The 19506-nt window shown below is 41.4% G+C and overlaps 1 protein-coding gene across 1 annotated transcript in view; it reads left to right on the forward strand.

The window, feature by feature from the left end:
• Positions 1-1281: 1281 nt before the first annotated feature.
• Positions 1282-19506, forward strand: part of GRK7 (G protein-coupled receptor kinase 7) — a 33951-nt gene continuing 15726 nt past the window's right edge. The window contains exons 1-2 of the mRNA XM_044432924.1: positions 1282-1884; positions 3164-3601. Coding sequence (XP_044288859.1) covers positions 1282-1884; positions 3164-3601 — 1041 coding nt within the window. The remainder of the gene's footprint in view (positions 1885-3163; positions 3602-19506) is intronic.

Genomic DNA, 19506 nt, shown 5'->3' on the forward strand with positions numbered 1-19506 from the left:
AGGTTATCCTGTTTTCCTGAGAATGTATTCAAACGTTTTACTTGCTTAGGTCAAAACCATTTGCTTGATAAATCAACCTTTGAAAATGTGTCTGGCTCAAAACTGAGCAAATTGATGGTCTTACTGTGGACACTGAGGTGATAACAATGGCACTTCCCTCTCCTGCCCCACCTTGCAGTGGAGGTGAGAGAGCCATTAAACCATAGCAATCCTTTATAATGAAGTGTTAGGACATCTAAATATAGGGTTCACGGCTAGCTCCCTTGTAATCCCATTAGTTTTGTGTAGATCATGAAGAACTGAAGTAGGTTCTAAGTGTGTTTTTTAATTTCAAAAGCCCTAGTTATGACACTGAGGTTATGTTTTGGTAATCAATGTACTTTGTGCTTTAGACGGCTTCAAGTTATTTCCACCTCCGCTGTGTTGTTAGAGAAATAGACTCTTCTGATTGTACATTATTTATAGAGAAGCAATCATTCCTCACTTACTCTTTGTCTAATCTGATCTGAGTCCCTTCAGAGCAAGTGGCACACGACAGCAGCTTTGTGTGGTGTAAAGGTACAGCTCACAATACTGACATTTCTCTAAGATCTGTTTGAAGAGGTAGGCTTTCAACTCTAGGACTAGATGATAATGATGACAATTTAAAACACACACACACACAAGCCTAACCATTCTCCTTGGTTGTCAACCTGCTGATTTTCTAAATACGTTCTCTTGCAGTACTGCATAACACAGAGAATCTCAAAATCCCTCTTAAAATGTCTCCTTTAAAAATATGAAATAATGGTGGGCATTCTTAGGCATATCTGAATTAAGGTTGTGCAGAGAGTTGGAGAGTTTTTTGAGGGGAAAATGGCTGTTCTGTCTGGATGGTGCAAATACTGAGGTCAAGAGAAGTGTGTGTATGGGTGAACCATACCTTAGGCATAAGTAGTGGAGCCTTAACTGAGAATGCACAGAAGATAGTGATGGCAGCAGTGAGGAGGTTTTCCTGAGATGTTATCCATCTAGCTATAGATAGCAAACCCAAAGCTCCTTAGAGAGAAACCCTCTTACCAGCCACTTTCCACAAATGGTACATACACCTAAAGGTACTTAATGAAAATCCTTGAGAAGTATTTAATGCTAAAGTAGGCAATCACCCTACTATTTCTCCGAAGCCTAGACCTATACCTAGGCAGTGCAGTGGCGGTGGCAAAGAAGTTTCTGGGCAGCCGCCACAAGGCTAGCCAGTGTTTTTGCCCCAGCAAGGCTCTGCTATCCTAACAGATTGCCAAGATGTGTGACATGGGGGGACTGGATAACCTGATTGCCAACACAGCATACCTGCAGGCCAGGAAAAGTGGAGATGTGGATGCCAAGGAGATGCAGAAAAGGCGTAAGACCCTTGCATTGCCCAAGCCTGAGGAATGCACCGAAGTCAAGAAATCCATTGTGCTGGAGTATGAGAGCATTTGTGAGCAACAACCAATTGGCAAGCGTTTTTTCCAGGAATTCCTAGAGACTGTTCCAGAATACTTGGTGGCCAAGGAATTCTTGAATGAAGTGTATGCTTGGGAATTGGCAGAAGACCACATCAAGAGCAGCCTCCTAGAGGGCATAGTCAATATGTACCTGAAGAATGGCAGCAATAGCTACCTGAAATTTCTCAGTGCAGACCAATCCAATAAGTGCCAGTCAGCTGCCAAGGATGAATTTGAGAAGGTTGCAGGATTGGCCAGGGAAGAGACAATAGCCTACCTTAAAGAAAAACCATTTACAGACTTCCAGGCCAGTCCATTCTTTGACAAGTTTGTGCAATGGAAATGCTATGAGCGGCAACCTATAACCGAGAAACTATTTGATGAGTTCCGAGTGTTAGGAAAAGGAGGCTTTGGAGAGGTAAGGAATGTTGATTTGATCTATCTCCTATGTAAGCAGTTGAGCTAGGAATACAGTGAATGTTCTTCAGTATATTGCAAGCACTGGGCAGCTAATTATCACCCTAAATAGATAAGATCTGTTATGAAGTATGTTAATCTTAATACTTTTACTAATTATCTCAGGCACAGTAAAGAGCAAACAGGCAGGGTGTTGTGTGAACATCTTATCCCCTTCTCCAGGTTTTTCAGAATGTCTTACATGAGGTTTCCTACTATTATTTTTGTCTTACAAACAGCCCTGGCTTCACACTGGTTGGGATATGCCTGACGGCCAAATGACCTTATTTATTTAGTGATACTTAGCTACTGTTTTATGTAATAAAACCTGTAAGTGCTTCACATATACCATCTCCTGCAAGTATGCACAGCCCCAGTTTGGACTGAAATGGTGGCACTTCAGGAGAAAAGGGTTGCAATGAAGTTTTTCCTTTAAAAAAAAAAAACCTTTAACCCCACTTTAAAAAATTGGGATAGAAATGGGAGTGGGTGGAGCAAGCTTAAATCCTGCTTTATAACATTCAGATGTGCTCTTAGTTTGCCAACTTTGTAAGACTGGCTGCATCAGAGTCAGATATATTGTGCCCATCCTATCTTGTTGGCACCTATAGGCAAAGCTCCTGCCATGGTGCACTTGTATAGGCCCCTGGGTGAGAGGTCTGCCCATTCTCTTCCCACGAACAGGGGCTGTATCATGGCTTGGGAAGTGGCAGGTGTCTCACTCTGTCCTTTGGCCTATATCTCCTCTGGCTTCAAAACTGTAAAGACCGCAAACCTATGTGCTGGTTAGGAAAATCTGCCACTAATGACTGAAGATCCTGTCACAAGCGTCAGTCATACACATTTATGTTACTTTGAATTCATCAGTGCATTTAAACAAAATAATCCCAAAATGCACACCCCTAGGGTCCCATAGTAGGCATGCCAAGTTTGGGTGTCTAGCTTTGGGTACCATGGCACAATGGCATGGATGAACCTTTTATCACAGATGAAAGGAATTACAGATTACCCCAATGCAAGTGCCTGTGACTTAATGAACTTTAGTCATTAAGTTCCAGAAATCACATGGCCACAGCCAAGAAGCTATTTTTATCTAATTCAGGTTGAAATTAAGTGGAAACTGGAGCAAATGGATAGTGTCGTAGAAGGCAGTACTGTGAGACGTATGATCTCTCCTCATCCCAACCCATATTGTTTAATTAGTTACACTTTCCCCTTTCTCATAGAACTTGCTGTTTTAGGTTTGTGCCATCCAGGTAAGAAATACTGGGAAGATGTATGCCTGTAAGAAGTTGGACAAAAAAAGACTGAAGAAAAAAGGTGGTGAAAAGATGGCCCTGCTGGAAAAGGAAATTCTTGAGAAAGTCAACAGCCGTTTCATTGTGACTTTGGCCTATGCTTATCAGAGCAAAACCGCCCTGTGTCTTGTCATGAGCCTCATGAATGGTGGGGATCTTAAATATCACATTTATAATGTCGGTGAAAGAGGCTTGGAAATGGATAGGGCCATCTTCTACTCAGCTCAGATCACCTGTGGGATGCTGCACCTTCATTCCATCAAAATTGTGTACAGGGACATGAAGCCAGAAAATGTTCTCCTGGATGATAATGGCCATTGCCGACTGTCTGATCTTGGCTTGGCGGTGGAAGTGAAGGAGGGTAAAGAAATCACCCAGAGGGTAAGTGAGAGTTCACTGGGCAGGGTTACCTGAAGGGAGGGGTGGCGAGAGCGTGTTCTATTTCCAATGCACAGAGCTCAGGTTTATATCCCTAGGATTTGTTCCTTATTAAAGATCTTATGTGGTCATTTCATTCTAAGTGACAGATGCTAAGAGGATTTGCTTAATTAACTATTTGGATGTAGCATGAGCAAAGCTGTCAGGATGTTTGCTTTGAAAGAAATCTAGACTTTATCAAAATTTGTGATTTTGTTAAGGCATAATGCAAATGTATTGCTTTCTGTCAGTGGCAAAATAGCAGCACGTAAGGAACAACAGCAAATGAGCTGGGGAATGAAGAGTTGGGAAATGAAGGTGCTAATGGAATTAGTTATATTCCCTACCGAAAATACCATGTAGAATCCAGTGGGAAGTCCTCTTGACTAAACTTCACTGAATGACTAGAAAATATACATATGCATTATTGTTTGATTTAGAGGAGTTTGCACAGGAACACTTTTCTCTCCGTTTTATAACCTCATAGTGAAATTGGAAAGCAACTTGTGGCACCACAGACATTTTGCCTACAACTCTACCAAGTGGTAGAGATGATGCGTGTTGTAGACCAAAGCCTCTGGAGAGTCAGAGGTTCCTCCCTGTCCTCCTCCAGGTTCATTACTGTTGTTGATAAACTGGGGCAGGACAGTTCATACTCAACTTTTTACTGATCTACCTGCATATTCCAAGTCAAAATCTACAAGAAGGCAGAGGAGAATTGAATGCTTGGCAAAAATAGGCCTTCAGAATTAATAGCCCCAGATAACATGGAATAGTAAACCAATCTGTACTTTTCCAATTTAAAAACCTACATGCTTAGAAATCTAACTAGTTCAACCTCAGAAAAAGCTTCTTGACATCCTCAAATGTGGTGACACTGAACAACAACAAAAAATAATCCCTGCATGTCCTCATGAAAGGGAGTTCACTGAGAGCCAGTGTGGCAAGGTGAAAGATCTGGGTTCTAATCTTCACTCAGCCAGGAAACTCATTGGGTAACTCTGGACCAGTCACTCATCTCAGCGTGCCTACTTCCCAGGGTGATTGTTGTGAGGATAAAAATGGAGTGCAGGAGAAGTAAGTCCTATGCTCAGAGTTCCTCTCAAGAGGAAAAAAGGTAGGATATAATGCAGTGTGATTATAATAACAGTTGGTGAGGGCACCCAGTATCTGGTCCCTCATCACTATGTTTTTTTTCCCTTGACATCCTAAGACGGATACCCTCTTCAAGCACAAGGAGCTCAGTTCTTACTAAAAGACCATGGCGTGTTGTTCAGATCTGGTGATGTTGCATTCTAGCATGTGTCTAGCTTTTTTCTGTGAACAAAGAGAAGTGCACCCACTGGTGTTGTTGTTGTTGTTGTATGTTTTTGTGTTGAGTATACTGGCAATTGGTGATTCTGATACAAAGCACTGGAGTTATACACAGCCAGAGTGATCCTTTGACCCCTTAATGCAAAAGTTCCTCAGATCTGGTATTCAGTATTAAGATGAATACCACATCCCACCCAGTTAGTGCAGACAGAACTTCACTGATTGCTTCTCTGAAATTGTAAGGCCAACCTCAGAGAAGGGGTTGGGGGAATTCCAGGGGAGTGGGGAGGCAGGGAGATGGATGCTGCCAAGATCCAACATATCCTGGTGGCACTTCAGCCTCCTCCTTTCCCTCTCCAAAGTGCCACAGTTAGATGGCCCGAATCGGCTGTCTGGCTGCTTTGTGGTGTGGAGCAGCATCGAGGAAATCTTTGCCTCGGTGGTCCGCCTGCTCTGCACAGGGTACTCATAATCCTCTGAGTTTGGGGGGTTACAGGCAACCTGATCGGGTGACATCCTAAATGCATTTTTAAAAACCTCTCTTCACTTTTGAGAAAACGGGGATGGCATACAAATATGATTTTAAAAAACCCTAAAACCACACAAGCATGATAAAAAGGGAGAAGTTAGGAAAAGCAAAATAACAAACACATTCAAGTGAATAAAATGTTTGGGTAAACAGGTTTTAAGCTGACACCAAAACAATTACAATATTGGCAGTTGCACTTCATTGAGAAGCTTGTCTTCCTTGCATAACGTAACCAAGGCTCTTGGAGGAGAGTCTTTCATATACAGAGTAATGTACATACAGTGCGTAACGTGCTGTCTTTACATTATCCAATTTACCTTTCTTGTGCAACTGCCATTAAGACAGGTGAGATAAGGAGCAGTTCATAATCACTGCAGGTAGTCCTAATAAGCTACAGCCTACCATATACTACTCTGAACTATACCCTCAAAATAATATACTGGAATTGTTCTGGTTTCAAATACAGGAATACTGTATTTGAATTATCAAGTGCAGATTTTATACTGTACATTTATTCTAACATGAGCTAATCAGGGCTAGTTAATTACTTTTTAACAAGTGAATCCTTCTGAAATGAGGAACAAGTAAATTTCTAGAAACTCTTGAAGTATTTTCACTATAATTTATCCTCTCTTGACATTTAAAAATAAAAATTCACATATTGACATATTGATCTGATCTTCCCTATCCATCAACTGAACCCTAGTTATGGGGTTTTGGGGTTGACTTGGCCATGTCAGATTCTCATTTTCTTCCATAAGGAAAATAACTTTAATATATGAAGCATTTATTGTACACTTATACATTTACTGTTCCTTAGTTAACACTGTGATCCTCTGATTTCACTTTCCTGTTTTGTTTCTTTTTCTTTTTTATAGCAGGGAAAATGGAGTGCTATATAAAAGTAAAGAAAAGTCATTTTTCTACTTGTATATTGGTGCTATTCTGCTACATCACATCACCTCTTAGAGGATGTAGTGGAGAAGCAGGAAAGGAAAACCTGTGAAAAGAGCCCAGAACTCACATTAGCAGCAAAACTAAAAGTAACAGCCTCATGTAGAAAAGCTCTAAGAGCTTACTGATGCTGGATACTTAATCCATCGCTTTATTAAACGGAAGCCTGCATTACTGCATCAGAGAACTGGGTGTAACAGGATTGTATCTCACTTTCACATGTCTATCATTTTGACGTCATTCCCACCACTCCCAACATTCCATGTTTATGGAAATGTCTCAAGATTCTATATAGAATTACTATAAAGGAAGTCTTCTTGAATTACTAGTCCCATGGCACTGGTCAACACTTCTGAGGCATAAAATCTTATGGCTGAATTGCTTTGCATGTAGTTTGTTAACATCAGTGTTGACATATGGTACCAACCTATAAATAGACGAAGGCAGGGTATTTCAAGGCCATGAGCTTCCTGATTCCCAATGTGGCTCTACAGAGTTCCCAAATGGCCAGAACCCATTCCCTAATCACCATTTGTAAGGCGGTTTCCTTGCTTTTATGGAGCTTTTGCATTCTAAAAGAGTATAGTACCTCTCTGAAGTCATAGTTATTGGCAATAAGAGCTTTAAATTACAATATGATGGAAAGGGGGTTGTATATCTTGGCTCCATCTTTTTACTTTGTCCTCATCCACCACTGGGATACAGGGCCCAGGAACTTCTCAAAATTTGAATTTAGCTTTTGGATAGAAAGCGGTTCACCATCACAAGAGAAAATATTCTGTTCCAGAGGCCTCTGTAAGTGTGCATGTTCACAATCCCAAATTATAATAGTTGTTGTAATATAGTTACCTAGATTATGAGCTATCATACCTGGTCTCCTCACTTCAGACTTGATTGGGGAAGAGTAGTAAAGGATTAAAACCTTGTGGATTTTTAGAGAGGCCTGTGAAAGTCATAAAGGGGACTTTTTGAAGTGTATTGCTTACTCCCCTCTGTTGATCTTGAGGAGTGGGGGAAAATAGCTGGGAAGAGTGATGTAGCGATTCTCCCCGTGGAGTTCTTTTCATTGTTCATTCTTTTCATTTCTAAAATCAATAGAGCTTAAAACTCTGAAGCAGAATGAGGATCATAATTGCTAGTGAGGGATAAAAACTTTGATGACTACTATATATATATGTATAAGAGGTGTTCAGATAACTGAAAGCATGTTCTACCCAAAGTTCTATTAAACAAAAAAATCAAGTTACAAGATTGGCAACCATAACATTTTATCTTATTTATTTTATGTATTGTTGTACCTATTGTCTAATACATCAGTCCAAAGGCCATCTGAGTGGATCACATACAAACATACAATACAACATAAAGCACAGTAATGTATGTATAATATAGAATTACTATTATTAAATTTCTATACTGTCACTTTGCCAAAAAAGGCTCTCAAAGTGGTTTACATTAGTGCAATATACAAAATATAATAAAATGCAATGTAAAACAAGGTACGAGAGTTCAAAATGCTACATGAGGCAATAAACACAACAATTCACAGAATTTATAAAATTTCTAAAGCAGTGACAGCAATACAAGAATTTGACATTTCATTATCATCACATAGCCTACAACTACAAACCAGCCAACAGCCAGGGTCTCAGATCCAACCAGGTACCACCCATCAAATGGACACCAGTGGGTGGTGGCCTTTGGCCACTGCCCTTTGGCTCCTGCATTCACCACCCAGGGCAGAAGGTCTCCGGGGAAACAGGCCAGCATGATGGGAGGGGGCGCCTTGCAGTAGCTGCCCACAGTGGGCACAGAATGCATAAGAACACAAGAGGAACCATGCTCAAAACAGAAGCGGTCTGCTCCAACGTTCTGTCCACACACAGTAGCCAAGTAACTGCTGATGGAAGCCCACAAGGAGGAGACAAATGCAACAGCATCTTCCCACTTATGTTGTCCAGCAACTGGTATACAGAGGCATACTGTCTCTTGATAGTGGAGGCAACACATAGCCATCATGACTAGTAGCCATTGATAGCATCGTGCTTCAGGAATTTGCCCAATCCCCTTTTAAAGTCATCAGCGTTGTGGCCATCACTGCATCTTGTAGTAGGGAATTCCACTGTATTGTGTGAAAAAAGATTTTCTTGATAAAATCCCACCATACTGCTTCACTGAATGACCCTGAATTCTAGTATTTGAAGAAGGAGAAAACTTCTTACCAACTTTCTTTATATTATGCATAATTATGTTTATATGTTCCCACCTTATATTTAAGTAAAGAAGCCCTAAAATTGTTCCTTACTGGACACTTGTGCCATACCAACATTCTGGTCACATTTTTCTGCACCTTCTTGATGTTATATTAAAGCAAAATACCTTGGAATCCAAGTACACGTGTCTGTATAACTTTTATAAAGCTGCAGTTTTGCTTAAACTAGTATTCCACGTGCCCTTTACAATGCCCCTCCAAATCTTTGTTTGCTGTGAGGGTATGTCTTTTAGGAAAACACCAGAAAAACTATTTTGATTTTTTAGGAACCTAAAATGACATTTCAAGAGAACAGCAAAGTGCTAGATTGTGAAATGATTGTGAAATCGCAAGTGTATTCTCTTACACAGCAGGTCTTTGCTCATTAGCACATTGTGTTCCCATTAGTTAAGATTCTGCTTGAATCATTGGTCCTTGAAAGCTATGAACCACTTCAAAAAGATGTTTGATTCCAGGAAGACTTTACCAGGATGTATATTACTTTCAGAGACCTATTCATCAAGTAGAACATCATACCTTCCTTTCCTTTTTGAATCATTGGTGTGGATTTCTTTTGTACAATAGAATATATTGCCACTTATCTTAGAACAGTACTGCATACCAAATTAGCACCAAGAGGGAGCCTTGATATTGAAATGATAAAATAAGGAATCTAAAGAGCAGTAGTGCAGTGTACAGCAGAACAGAACATTAGTTCCACGCAAGAAGTAGCAGTTCCAGAAGGGGATGCATCCCAATCTGAATTCAGAGAAGGATGCATCCAGTTCAGTGGGGCCCAGACAAGCAGTGCAATGAGACAAGCAATGCAGTGCAACAGTCCAGGTGTTAATCTGCATAAGCATCCATTTGCAGATCTCCCTACTTGCACTGGGGTGTCTGCATCTTGTGTTTTGTCAAAAAGAAAAAAGGTACCTTTCTCTCAAGGTACCTTTAAATTCCCCCATCCCAACAATCTTCTGCCAAAATAGACAGGCAGGGAGGGGAGGTTTAAACTTTCCCCTTTATGTCTGTTGAGATACTGGTGAGAGGAAGAGTGTGAGTGTGTGCATGAATTTGTATCTGTTTCTGCTAACCCAGCGGCTGGCACTATGTGCAGCCCTCAGGGCCAAAACGTTGCTCACCTCTATTGTAGGGGAAGGTGCCAACACAATAAGCTATTCAGACTTCATGCAGAGAACAGCTATTTGGAATAAAGGATACCTGTAAATACCATAAATAGCATACCAGCATTAAACACACACGTGTGTGGTATTTGTGCTATTTCCTCTACAGCACAGTGCACTCTAGAACTTGCATAGTGTAAAAGCAGAAAAGGAAAAAAAATTTAACTAAAGCTCAGATCTCAATTCTGCAATGAACTTGAAAGCAAATGGAATAATTAACAGCCTCATGTAGAAACATGCAAGATCTCGTCCAACACTCTTGTTCTCAGAGTCGTCAACTGAACAGTCGTTTTTTTGTATGGAATTTAGGCATACAAGTGGGAAACGTGAACATGGAGGAAACCTGATAGTTTGGAAGAAGGCAGTTTAGATTTTAAAAGTGTCTGTGTTGCGGGGAATAAACCGCATATCCTCCAATACTACTATTGCAAATGAAAGACAATAAGGAAGTTGATTTTCTCTGGATCTATTTGGCCCTATGTTTGAAGATGATTACACACATCTACCCTTGAGAACAAGAAAAGTCTGTTTTTAAGTATTTGTGAGGTGCATTATTGACTGCAAACGAGAAACTTTCTAGTTTTCTACTCCAACTAACAATGTCAGCTATTTCAAAGTTTCTGTTATGTTGAGCAGTTTATTTGCAAGTAAAGATCATGTGAATTGCTACATGTGTTTACCTTGTTACAATCTTCCTGAAACTCATAACTAAACTCTAAAAGGCAGGGCTGGTTCTGTCATTGCACCACTTCATTAGAAATCCCCTCCCAGGGACCCCTGTTTCACCCCATTTCTGTGGACCTTATATGTATTCTCAAGGCCTTTATGTCTTACGGCGCAATCTTATGGCTGTTCAGTGCCATCTAGATGGTCATTTAAAAAAATCAGAGCCCCAGCTCTGACCTCAGAAAAATGCTCCAAGGTCAGCACAGGAGTTTAGTGTACGCTCCTTCTGCCTTCTCAGCCAGTGCTGTTCTTTCCGTGCCAGCTGCAGCTCTGAGTTGGAGGTACAATGTCAAAGCTAGTGTAGAGAATGCATTTTGGCAAGTAGGTAGGGGACAGGTGAGGCTCCACCTAAGGTATGAGGAATCATAGCAGTGTGAGTGTGGGTAAAAAACTTAGATGGCCCAAGTCAGCTCTCTAAATGTTTTGGAGGGTAGGGGAGACACAGAGACAACTCATCATCCAGCACTTCTCCCATTCTCTACTGGGTTCAAAGGGTTATGAGTGGCCACAGCAGAAACTGCTCTTTGTAGACTTGCAGTGGGTGGGTGTGTGTGTGTGTGTGTGTGGAGGGGGGAACATTTTTATTGGTCTCAAATATAATTTAAACTGTTGTTTTCTATTTTTCACATTTTGTTAACTAATTTTAGTATTTTTAAAATAGCAAACAGGATAAAAATAATCTCAGATAAATCCACACATTAATGCATAATCTAGTCATACTTTTTTCTTTTTACAAAAGTCTTATAATAGAAACATAGAAACAGAGCGAGTCAGAAGGGGCCTCCCGGGCCATCTAGTCTGACCTCCAGCACCAGCTGGCTCCGCTCACGACACGCCCACCATGTGCACGTCCAGCCTATCCTTGAACACCCACACCGATGGGCTCTCAACGACCTCTCGTGGAAGCCCATTCCGCACCCTTGGGGTCCTGACTGTCAGGAAGTGCTTCCTGGCATCCAAATGAAACCTTGGCTCCCTGAGCTTTGCTCCATTGGAGCGAGTTCTGCCTTCCTCTGCAGGGGAGAAGAGGTCTCTACCCATCTCCATGTGACATCCCCTCACATACCTATATGTCGCCAACATATCCCCTCTGAGTCTCCTCTTCTCCAGGCTGAAAAGACCCAGTTCCCTCACTCTCGCCTCATAATTAACTGTTAAATTTTAGTATTGATTTAAAACAGGTCCTCTACCTTTCCACCTTCCCATTGAAAAAGGGACTTAAAATGCTTTAAAATAGCAAGACAGAGTTGGGTCCACAGTCTGCTTTCATAGACAAAGGGCTCTGTTCACAGAAGACATATCTGCCAGAGTGTGGGAGAGTTGTCCTTTCCCCCATGCAACATCCTAGCCCACCCCATTCAGCAGCCCCCCCTACTTCCATCATAGAGCATTTTCATGTAGCTTGAGGGCCTGTCATAGGTAGAAAAGTTCACTTCAGCCAGCCTAGTTACATGTGCCTAAATCTGACTCTGTTTCCAACAGTTAAACACTTTGCAGAGGTATGAAAGACTAAACAGTCAGACTAAACAGTCATTTAAATGAGTGGGGGCAATTTAATGAAAAATACCTGCTAGTAATCAAATAATGTCCAGCTGCCACCAGGCAAGTAGCCCCCGGTATTCTAAGGTAAGGTGGTTATTGCCAGTACAGCCATGAACATCAGCCTAGCCTTCAAAGGCAGAGGGAGCTGAAGAAAAGATCATCTCAGTGAATGGGCATGGCCACATGGGGATGAGTGTCTCTGGGAATCCTGCATTCCAGAGCCCTATAAGGCTTTATTAAAAGCAGCATTTTCAGTTGTACCTGGAAAAGGCACAGGAAATCGGAGGCTGTTTTAAAACTGGCAAGAGGTGTTTCTATGGATTTATGTGAGTCAGCAGCTTAGCTCAGCTGCCATATTTAGAACCAGCTGACATTTTCTAGTAAACCGCATGTACAGCTCTTTTCCAATTTCAGTAATGGTAGGGAGACTATCTCTGTTCAAGAGAGGTGTCACTGGACACACCAGGTTAAACTGAAAAGTAATGAATCTGTATCCATGACAGTGATTATTATCAGTTAGGTGGGGGTAATTTTTTGAAAAGAGGGACTTAAAAATGCAAGACATTGAAAGGTAAGGTTAGGGTAGAAATGCAAAACTACCTTGGCTTGTGATATGTAGGGAGGTGTTCAGTAATTATTATTCCATTCTAAATGGGTATTTCTACAACAGCCAGACAGGAAGGACAGAAAGGGCAGGAAACAAAAACTTGCAAAGGGGAGGAAAATCATGAACAAGTTTACCTGTACTTAATTTGTAATGTTTGTGTCAATCTTGCAACAGAAGTGGCAGGGTGGTTCCAGACACAGGACATTTGGTGCTAATCACACTCTTTTGTTAGAAGGTCTATAATGTTTTGGGGCATCTATTGCAATAGTCTAATTATGATGTAACCAAGACCTGGATAACCATTGCCAAATTAGACCAATTCTGGAAAAGTTGCAGCTGGTGCACTTGTGCAGGTTGAATCCTACTTCCCAAGTCACACTTTCTACTGACCAATAACATCTTGGAATCAGTGCAAGGATGGTGGCTGGTTTGCAGGGTAAGCCATATGAGGAAAGACTGAGGGAACGGGGTCTTTTCAGCCTTGAGAAGAGGAGACTCAGAGGGGACCTTCTAGCAGCATCTAGGTATGTGAGGGAGTGCCATGCGGAGATGGGTTGTGACCTTTTCTCCTGTGAATGAATGAGGGCAGGATGCGTTCCAATGAAGCAAAGCTCAGGGAACCAAGATTCAAGGTGGATGCCAGGAAGTACTTCCTGATAGCTAGGACTCCCAGGGTATGGAATGGGCTTCCACAGGAGGTGGTTGAAGCCCCATCAATGAGGGTGTTTAAGGATAGGCTGGACATGCACATGGTAGGCATGCCATGAGTAGAGTCGGCTGGTGTCAGGGGTCAGACTAGATGGCCTGGGCAGTCCCTTCTGACTTGCTCAGTGTTCTATGTTTCTATCTTGGTTTTTCTGAGTTTAATTTCAACTTTTTCATGCTTATCTAGCCCATTACTGAATCCAGTGAGCAAAATAGCTGGATGTCAGTAGCCAGTGGGATCTTGTGGCTAAAACTGAAAACTGCTGAGAAGTCCAGAGGTCTGATAAGGTTGCTGATTCAGTTCCTAGCATAAGTAATCTTCCAAGACAACCAAAGCAGTTTCAGTCCGCTATCATGGCCAAAAGCCTTCTTGAAATGGTTCCAGAGAATCAGTATCACACAAATGCACCTGCACATCGACTTCACCTTGGCCATGAATTTACATTGGGTCAAGGGAAGGGTTATATGTGAAGCTCTGAAGCAGTTCAGTCTAGGCATATGCTGTGGGTCGCCATTACCTAGAAAGTTGTGTTTGAGTTTCCCTGCTTGTTCTACCATAACCCAATTGTGAAAATAAAAATAGGTTTTAAAAAGGATTGCCTGCCATGAAGGGCTAAAAGACTGCATTTAAGCATACATCAGCATTAAGGTGCGTGTTGTAGGCTCCATCAATTTTACCTGAGAATGCCTACTCTAGTGTCGTCAGTTTCACAGCTGATTCCAATCAGATAACCTGACCCAGTTAGTTTCATAATCTGGATAGAAATCTTGCCAGTTTCATTTTTCCTGCTTGTTTGTTGAAACTGGGAATTCACAGCAAATGCTAGAGAAAGGAATGGAAAAATGGGAAGGGCTCTAAGTGGAAGAGGATGACATCTGGATCCTGTGAATTTGTGAATTCGGCAGAACAATGGTGCGATAGAACCAGTATCCAGGTGCTTTTTATCACAGCATGGCCCTTTTGGAGCTAATGTGGTTTGTGGATGCAGTGAGCTTTTTCTTTTTAAACACAATATAACTAGAGTTTCCATCAGTGAGATGGAAAGCATCAGGCTGTATTTAGTGTGAACAAGAACTGCTTTCACACTAGTGGTTTCTTTCTCGCCTCCTGGTGAGCAGTCTCTGTAAAAATAAGCAACACGTAAACACTCAAACAGAGCTACTTTGATTGTGCGGATGCTAATGGCAATGAGGGAAATTTCCCAGTGACAGGATATGAGGAAAAGGCATCCTTCCATGCCCAGACATGATTCAAATGCTATCAAGTTGTCATTGAAATGAAAGGCAAAAGACAGACTAGAATTCTGCTGCTCTCTTACACAGTTCATGGCAAGTAACTCCTAAGTGGAAGGAAATAAATCTTTTGAGACCAAGCACATGGGACAGCTTCCTGTGGTCCAATGTTACATTCCTCCAAGGTCTGTTAAGGCCACTACCGAAGGAAAAACGGAACAGCTGGAATGGAGAACAAAGCAGTCCGTGGCACCCTGTGAAGAAAGGAAGGAGTGAGCACTACAAAACAGCTGATAGGGCTAAATTCAGCTTGTTTTTCCCCCTTTTCAACAGTTCTTGTGCCATGGCAAATAAAGGAGAACACTCAGATTTGCATCTCTGTTTGGTTTAGGAGACTCATTGGGTTTGTTTTGTAAAGGGCTGTGGGAAAAGGCAGGCATATCTCAATCACATTTCCCCTATGCTAATGGAACCCATAGGGAGGTGTGCATTGTGACGAGCCCACTCCACCTCAGTTCTCCTGAGTTTAAATATCACAGTGCTTGAGGCAGGACATTACCAGGACAGTTGTGGAGTATGGCATTGACATCATCTTTCCAACCCATCTTTCCATCATGCATAAAGAAAAAAATCAATTTTGAGTGCCTCAGATTTTTGCCAAATCTATTTGGAGTTCTGCATTGTATATCAGGATATGCTTTTTAAAAATAAAACCACTCTGCTACAGTCCACATACATTTTACATGTATAAATATGGATTTAGGCACATAACTCTGTTTAGGATCAAGGCATGTGCACAGAAATACAACACCAGTTTGCATTATACCAGTATCTGGAATCTTCTAACACTGCAAAGGGGACCTTTCTGACTCCTTCCATACACTTCTGCATATAGGAAGGAGTCAGAAAATGTGCAGATAGAGGCATGCTAAAATCTGTTGAAATGAATGATTTTAAGAATGTGTGATCCTCTATATCATGGAAGGCAAGACTTGCTCAATTGAAGAACCACATACAGTAAATGTCAGATGTTGGAGAGCTGTGGCTGGGCACCCACGGTCAGTGGTGGCAGGAGGCCAGTGGGCACTTCCAGACACCTGCAATGGTGAGAGGTGAGTCACAAAGTAAAGAGCCTTGGCTTGGCCACCACTGGCACATCCACTAACACATCCCTGATGTCTTGTTCAACTGTGAGCTAATTAGCGTTTTGTATTACTTGTATTTGATGGAAGTACCGCAAATATGGCTATGAGTGAAAGAAAGGTGAAGATGAGATGACTTAAGGTATCTTAAGATATCTTTCCATCCATTCATTGCTGTATTTTTGTGCAACAATTTGATAAAGATGTAGTACCTATTTTACTTGAAGAAGAAACCTGCTGTTTTCTATGAAAGTGAGTACATTATTAGATCCCTAACCCCTCCCATACCATTGGTGTCTTCATGATACATGAATGCATGTGACACAACCACTGAAAAGCACAAAGTAGCGAGTGATAGATCTGTCTGATGTATAGTCCTTTTCGATATTTAGAAATGTTTCTTTAAAAAGCAAATAGCCCTATATAGATGAGTGAGTGTATTTGCCACACACACACACACACACACACGTTTGTGTATTCGTTTGCCTACAGTTTAGTAACAAAAAGTCAGCCAAAGTGTATAGAATGTTGGTAACGTTTCCATTTTTAGAAGTAGCAAAACAAGAATCCAAACATTTTTGTTAGGTAGCAGCCTATTTATTTAGTTGAATGATATTTCAAAGATTGTTTGCAGAGTTAAATTTAATAACTTTCAACACATGATCAGTTGACGCAGTAATAAGTATATGAAGCTTCCTGCCCTGTACTGTTTACTTGGACTTACAACCCACTCTGCGAATAAGGTACACAGTGTGGGTTATTCATGGAACAACCAGTGGTGTGCCCAACAGGACTCTGTGGGACACTGCCCTGAGTGTGGTTCCATTCAGGTCATCCAAATCAGCCCCTTTCTCAGGGTTTCTTGATGGCTGTCAGGGAACTGCAGTAACATCTCCAAAATGATGCTTAAGATATCCCCTTTCTAGACTAGGTGGAGTTTTTAGAAAGTGTCAGAAAGGTAGCTGGTGGGCCCTGAGAGGTGTCAGCTCAGCACTAGTAATTAAGAGGATTGACTTGCTTAAGGGGACATCTTCAACCCAGCACCTTTTGCACCTACTTTAAAGACCCAGGCTTGTAACCAGATTCATGACCACATGTGGAAGCAGAGGAGGGAGTTGAACTTGATGGTCGTATATGCCCCTCCCAACTCCTGTCCTGCCCGATCCTTTTCCCATTTGCTGGTAGTTTCCTGTTGACAGGTAACCAACAGCTGTTGACTATTTGCAATTTAGCCCAACAACAGTCTACCAAGATACTGAATTCAACCGCAGAGGCCATCCTCCAAATGCCAACTCTGAGGGAGTCTCAATTGGCTTCTACAAGAAAGAGAACTATCTCTGTGGCAGCCTTCCAGGTATTATAATAATCACATTTATATCCTGCCTTTTAAACTCCTGTAAGGAGGCCACAGCAACTTATATAGCTCCATTGTGTCTTAAGAGCAGCAGCCCTGTTAGGTGGGTTTGCCTGAGAGTCTATGACTGGTCCAAAGTCACCCCATGAGCTTCATAGCCAAGTGGAGACTAGAACCCAGTTCTCCCTGGCCCCAGTCCAGCACTGGAACCACCACATGGTTCTCTTCACTGTGGCCACTCGGTGCCAATTCTACTATTCTTTCTGCACAGAAGTTTGCCTTCTGTGTTGGGCATTCAACAGCTCTAAGTAGCACATGGAGGATGGGTTATGTCAGCTGTTTAAACAGGCCTAATTGTATTACCCTGTCAGACTTGTTTAAGTCATTCAAAATTTTGTTTCTTAACCTTTTCAGTGAAATTTTATGCTGTTTTTTTTTTACTCACAATTGATCATGGGTTGAACATCCTCTAGCACAAGCCATGGGTTTTCAGGTGGCTTGTGGTCCAAAAAGTGGTCTGGATTCAGACATGACAACCTACCATGGTGAGCTATCCACAGTGGGTTGCCATAATAACCAAGGGGGTAACTAGATTCAGACAAGAAATAAGCCATACTCAAGGACTGAGTGTGGGTTCTTGTTGAAACATGGGTTATCATGTCTAAATATAAATGAGATAACAAACCATGAGTTCTCCTTATGGGTTGTTCCTGATTAACAGTGTTCAGACAACATAATAACTCATGTTTCAACAACCCAATTTATTATCTATTGTATTCTGATTAATGTTGTAAGCCGCCCAGAGACGCAAGTAATGGACGGTATACAAATTTTATAAATAAATAAATAAACCAACCAACCAACCCATGATTCAATGACATCTCACACTGAGCACATTAATGTGAGTTATCGTGTTGATACAGTCAGTATCTCACCCCTTTTCAATTACATAATATTGAATGGAGATGCCTAGGACTGAACCCAGGACCTCCTACACACCTACCATAAAGCCTGCTTCTACCACACCAATTTCTTTGCCCCCATTCTCTCTTCTCAGGCTTTTTCAAAACTCCTAACAAAACTAAAAACAACAACCCCTACAATCTTTCTTTTCTCTTTTGACCTATAGGGGAGTAACTTAAATGGCTTTCTTTACATTACTCTTACTTTGGAAACCAGCAACTACCTTCTTAATACAGTACCTTTTAGCAATCCAAATCCCATTAACACTAATGAGACTTAAGCAGTTAAAAATGTACTGCCTCAACCTGTGAATGTGACCTGAAGGTGCAACCTCTGCCTGCATAAGCTTCTGCTATTTTCAGAAAAAAGGCCCAAAGTCAGTTTGTATATTGTCAGTATGACCATTAAAATCTGGTCCCCACATTGAACGGTGTTCCGGTAGCTGGGAGGCATGTGTGGGGTACCGCTGAGAGTGCTGGGATAGAACATGGGAGATCTGAGTTCCTTACCCACTCAGTCATGAAGTTCACTGGATGACTTTGGGCCTGTCAGAGACTCTCAGCCTGTCCTGTCTCACAAGGCTGATGTTATGAGGATTAAACTGAGAGGAGGAGAACCTTGTAAGCTGTCTTAAGGTCTTTGCAAGAGTAAAAAAAGGTGGGGCATAAACGCAATGTAATAATAACAACACATGCATGTAATGCATATTTGCTCACAAGTCTCACTGTGTTCAATGGATCTAATGGCCTAATACATTCCATAAATTTGTTTGGAATCACAACCATAATATTGATAGCAACTTTTAACAGCACAATCCTACACATGCCTTCTCAGAAGTAAATCCCCACTGAGTTAAATGGGATCTACTTCCCTGTAAGGATGGGCAGTTCTCCCAGTTACTCATGTTTTCCTGCCTTAAGTTCAGTGTCTCTCATATTCTGAGACCTTCTCTAATCCCAAGTTCATTATGAATTTTCAGACTTTTTAAAAGTTCAAATGAAAATTTATGAGTATTTCTCTGCCCTTTTCCTCTAACACAACAGTTTTTGTGGGCATTTCTGCATTCCATGGTCAGCAGGTTCAAATTACAAAATTAGGTTTACATTAAAATAAGAGCTGAACTAATAGCCCCACCTCCTACTTACAAGAAATAGGACTCAGACCTATGGACTTTAAAAATGTTCTACAACTGGCTTGCAGGATTTTTTAAAAAAATGCATGTATGTATGTACGTACGTATGTATGTACGTACGTATGTTTAAAGGTGCCCAGGTAAAGGCAAGTCATTGCCTTTACCAACTTAAAAGTTGCAAGTACCTGCTTCTTCCTCTGATTTTGCAAGTATCTACTTCTCCCTTCTCTACC

The sequence above is a fragment of the Varanus komodoensis genome, unplaced genomic scaffold (assembly GCF_004798865.1).
Source record: "Varanus komodoensis strain SLA01 unplaced genomic scaffold, ASM479886v1 scaffold25, whole genome shotgun sequence".
Taxonomy (NCBI): domain Eukaryota; kingdom Metazoa; phylum Chordata; class Lepidosauria; order Squamata; family Varanidae; genus Varanus; species Varanus komodoensis.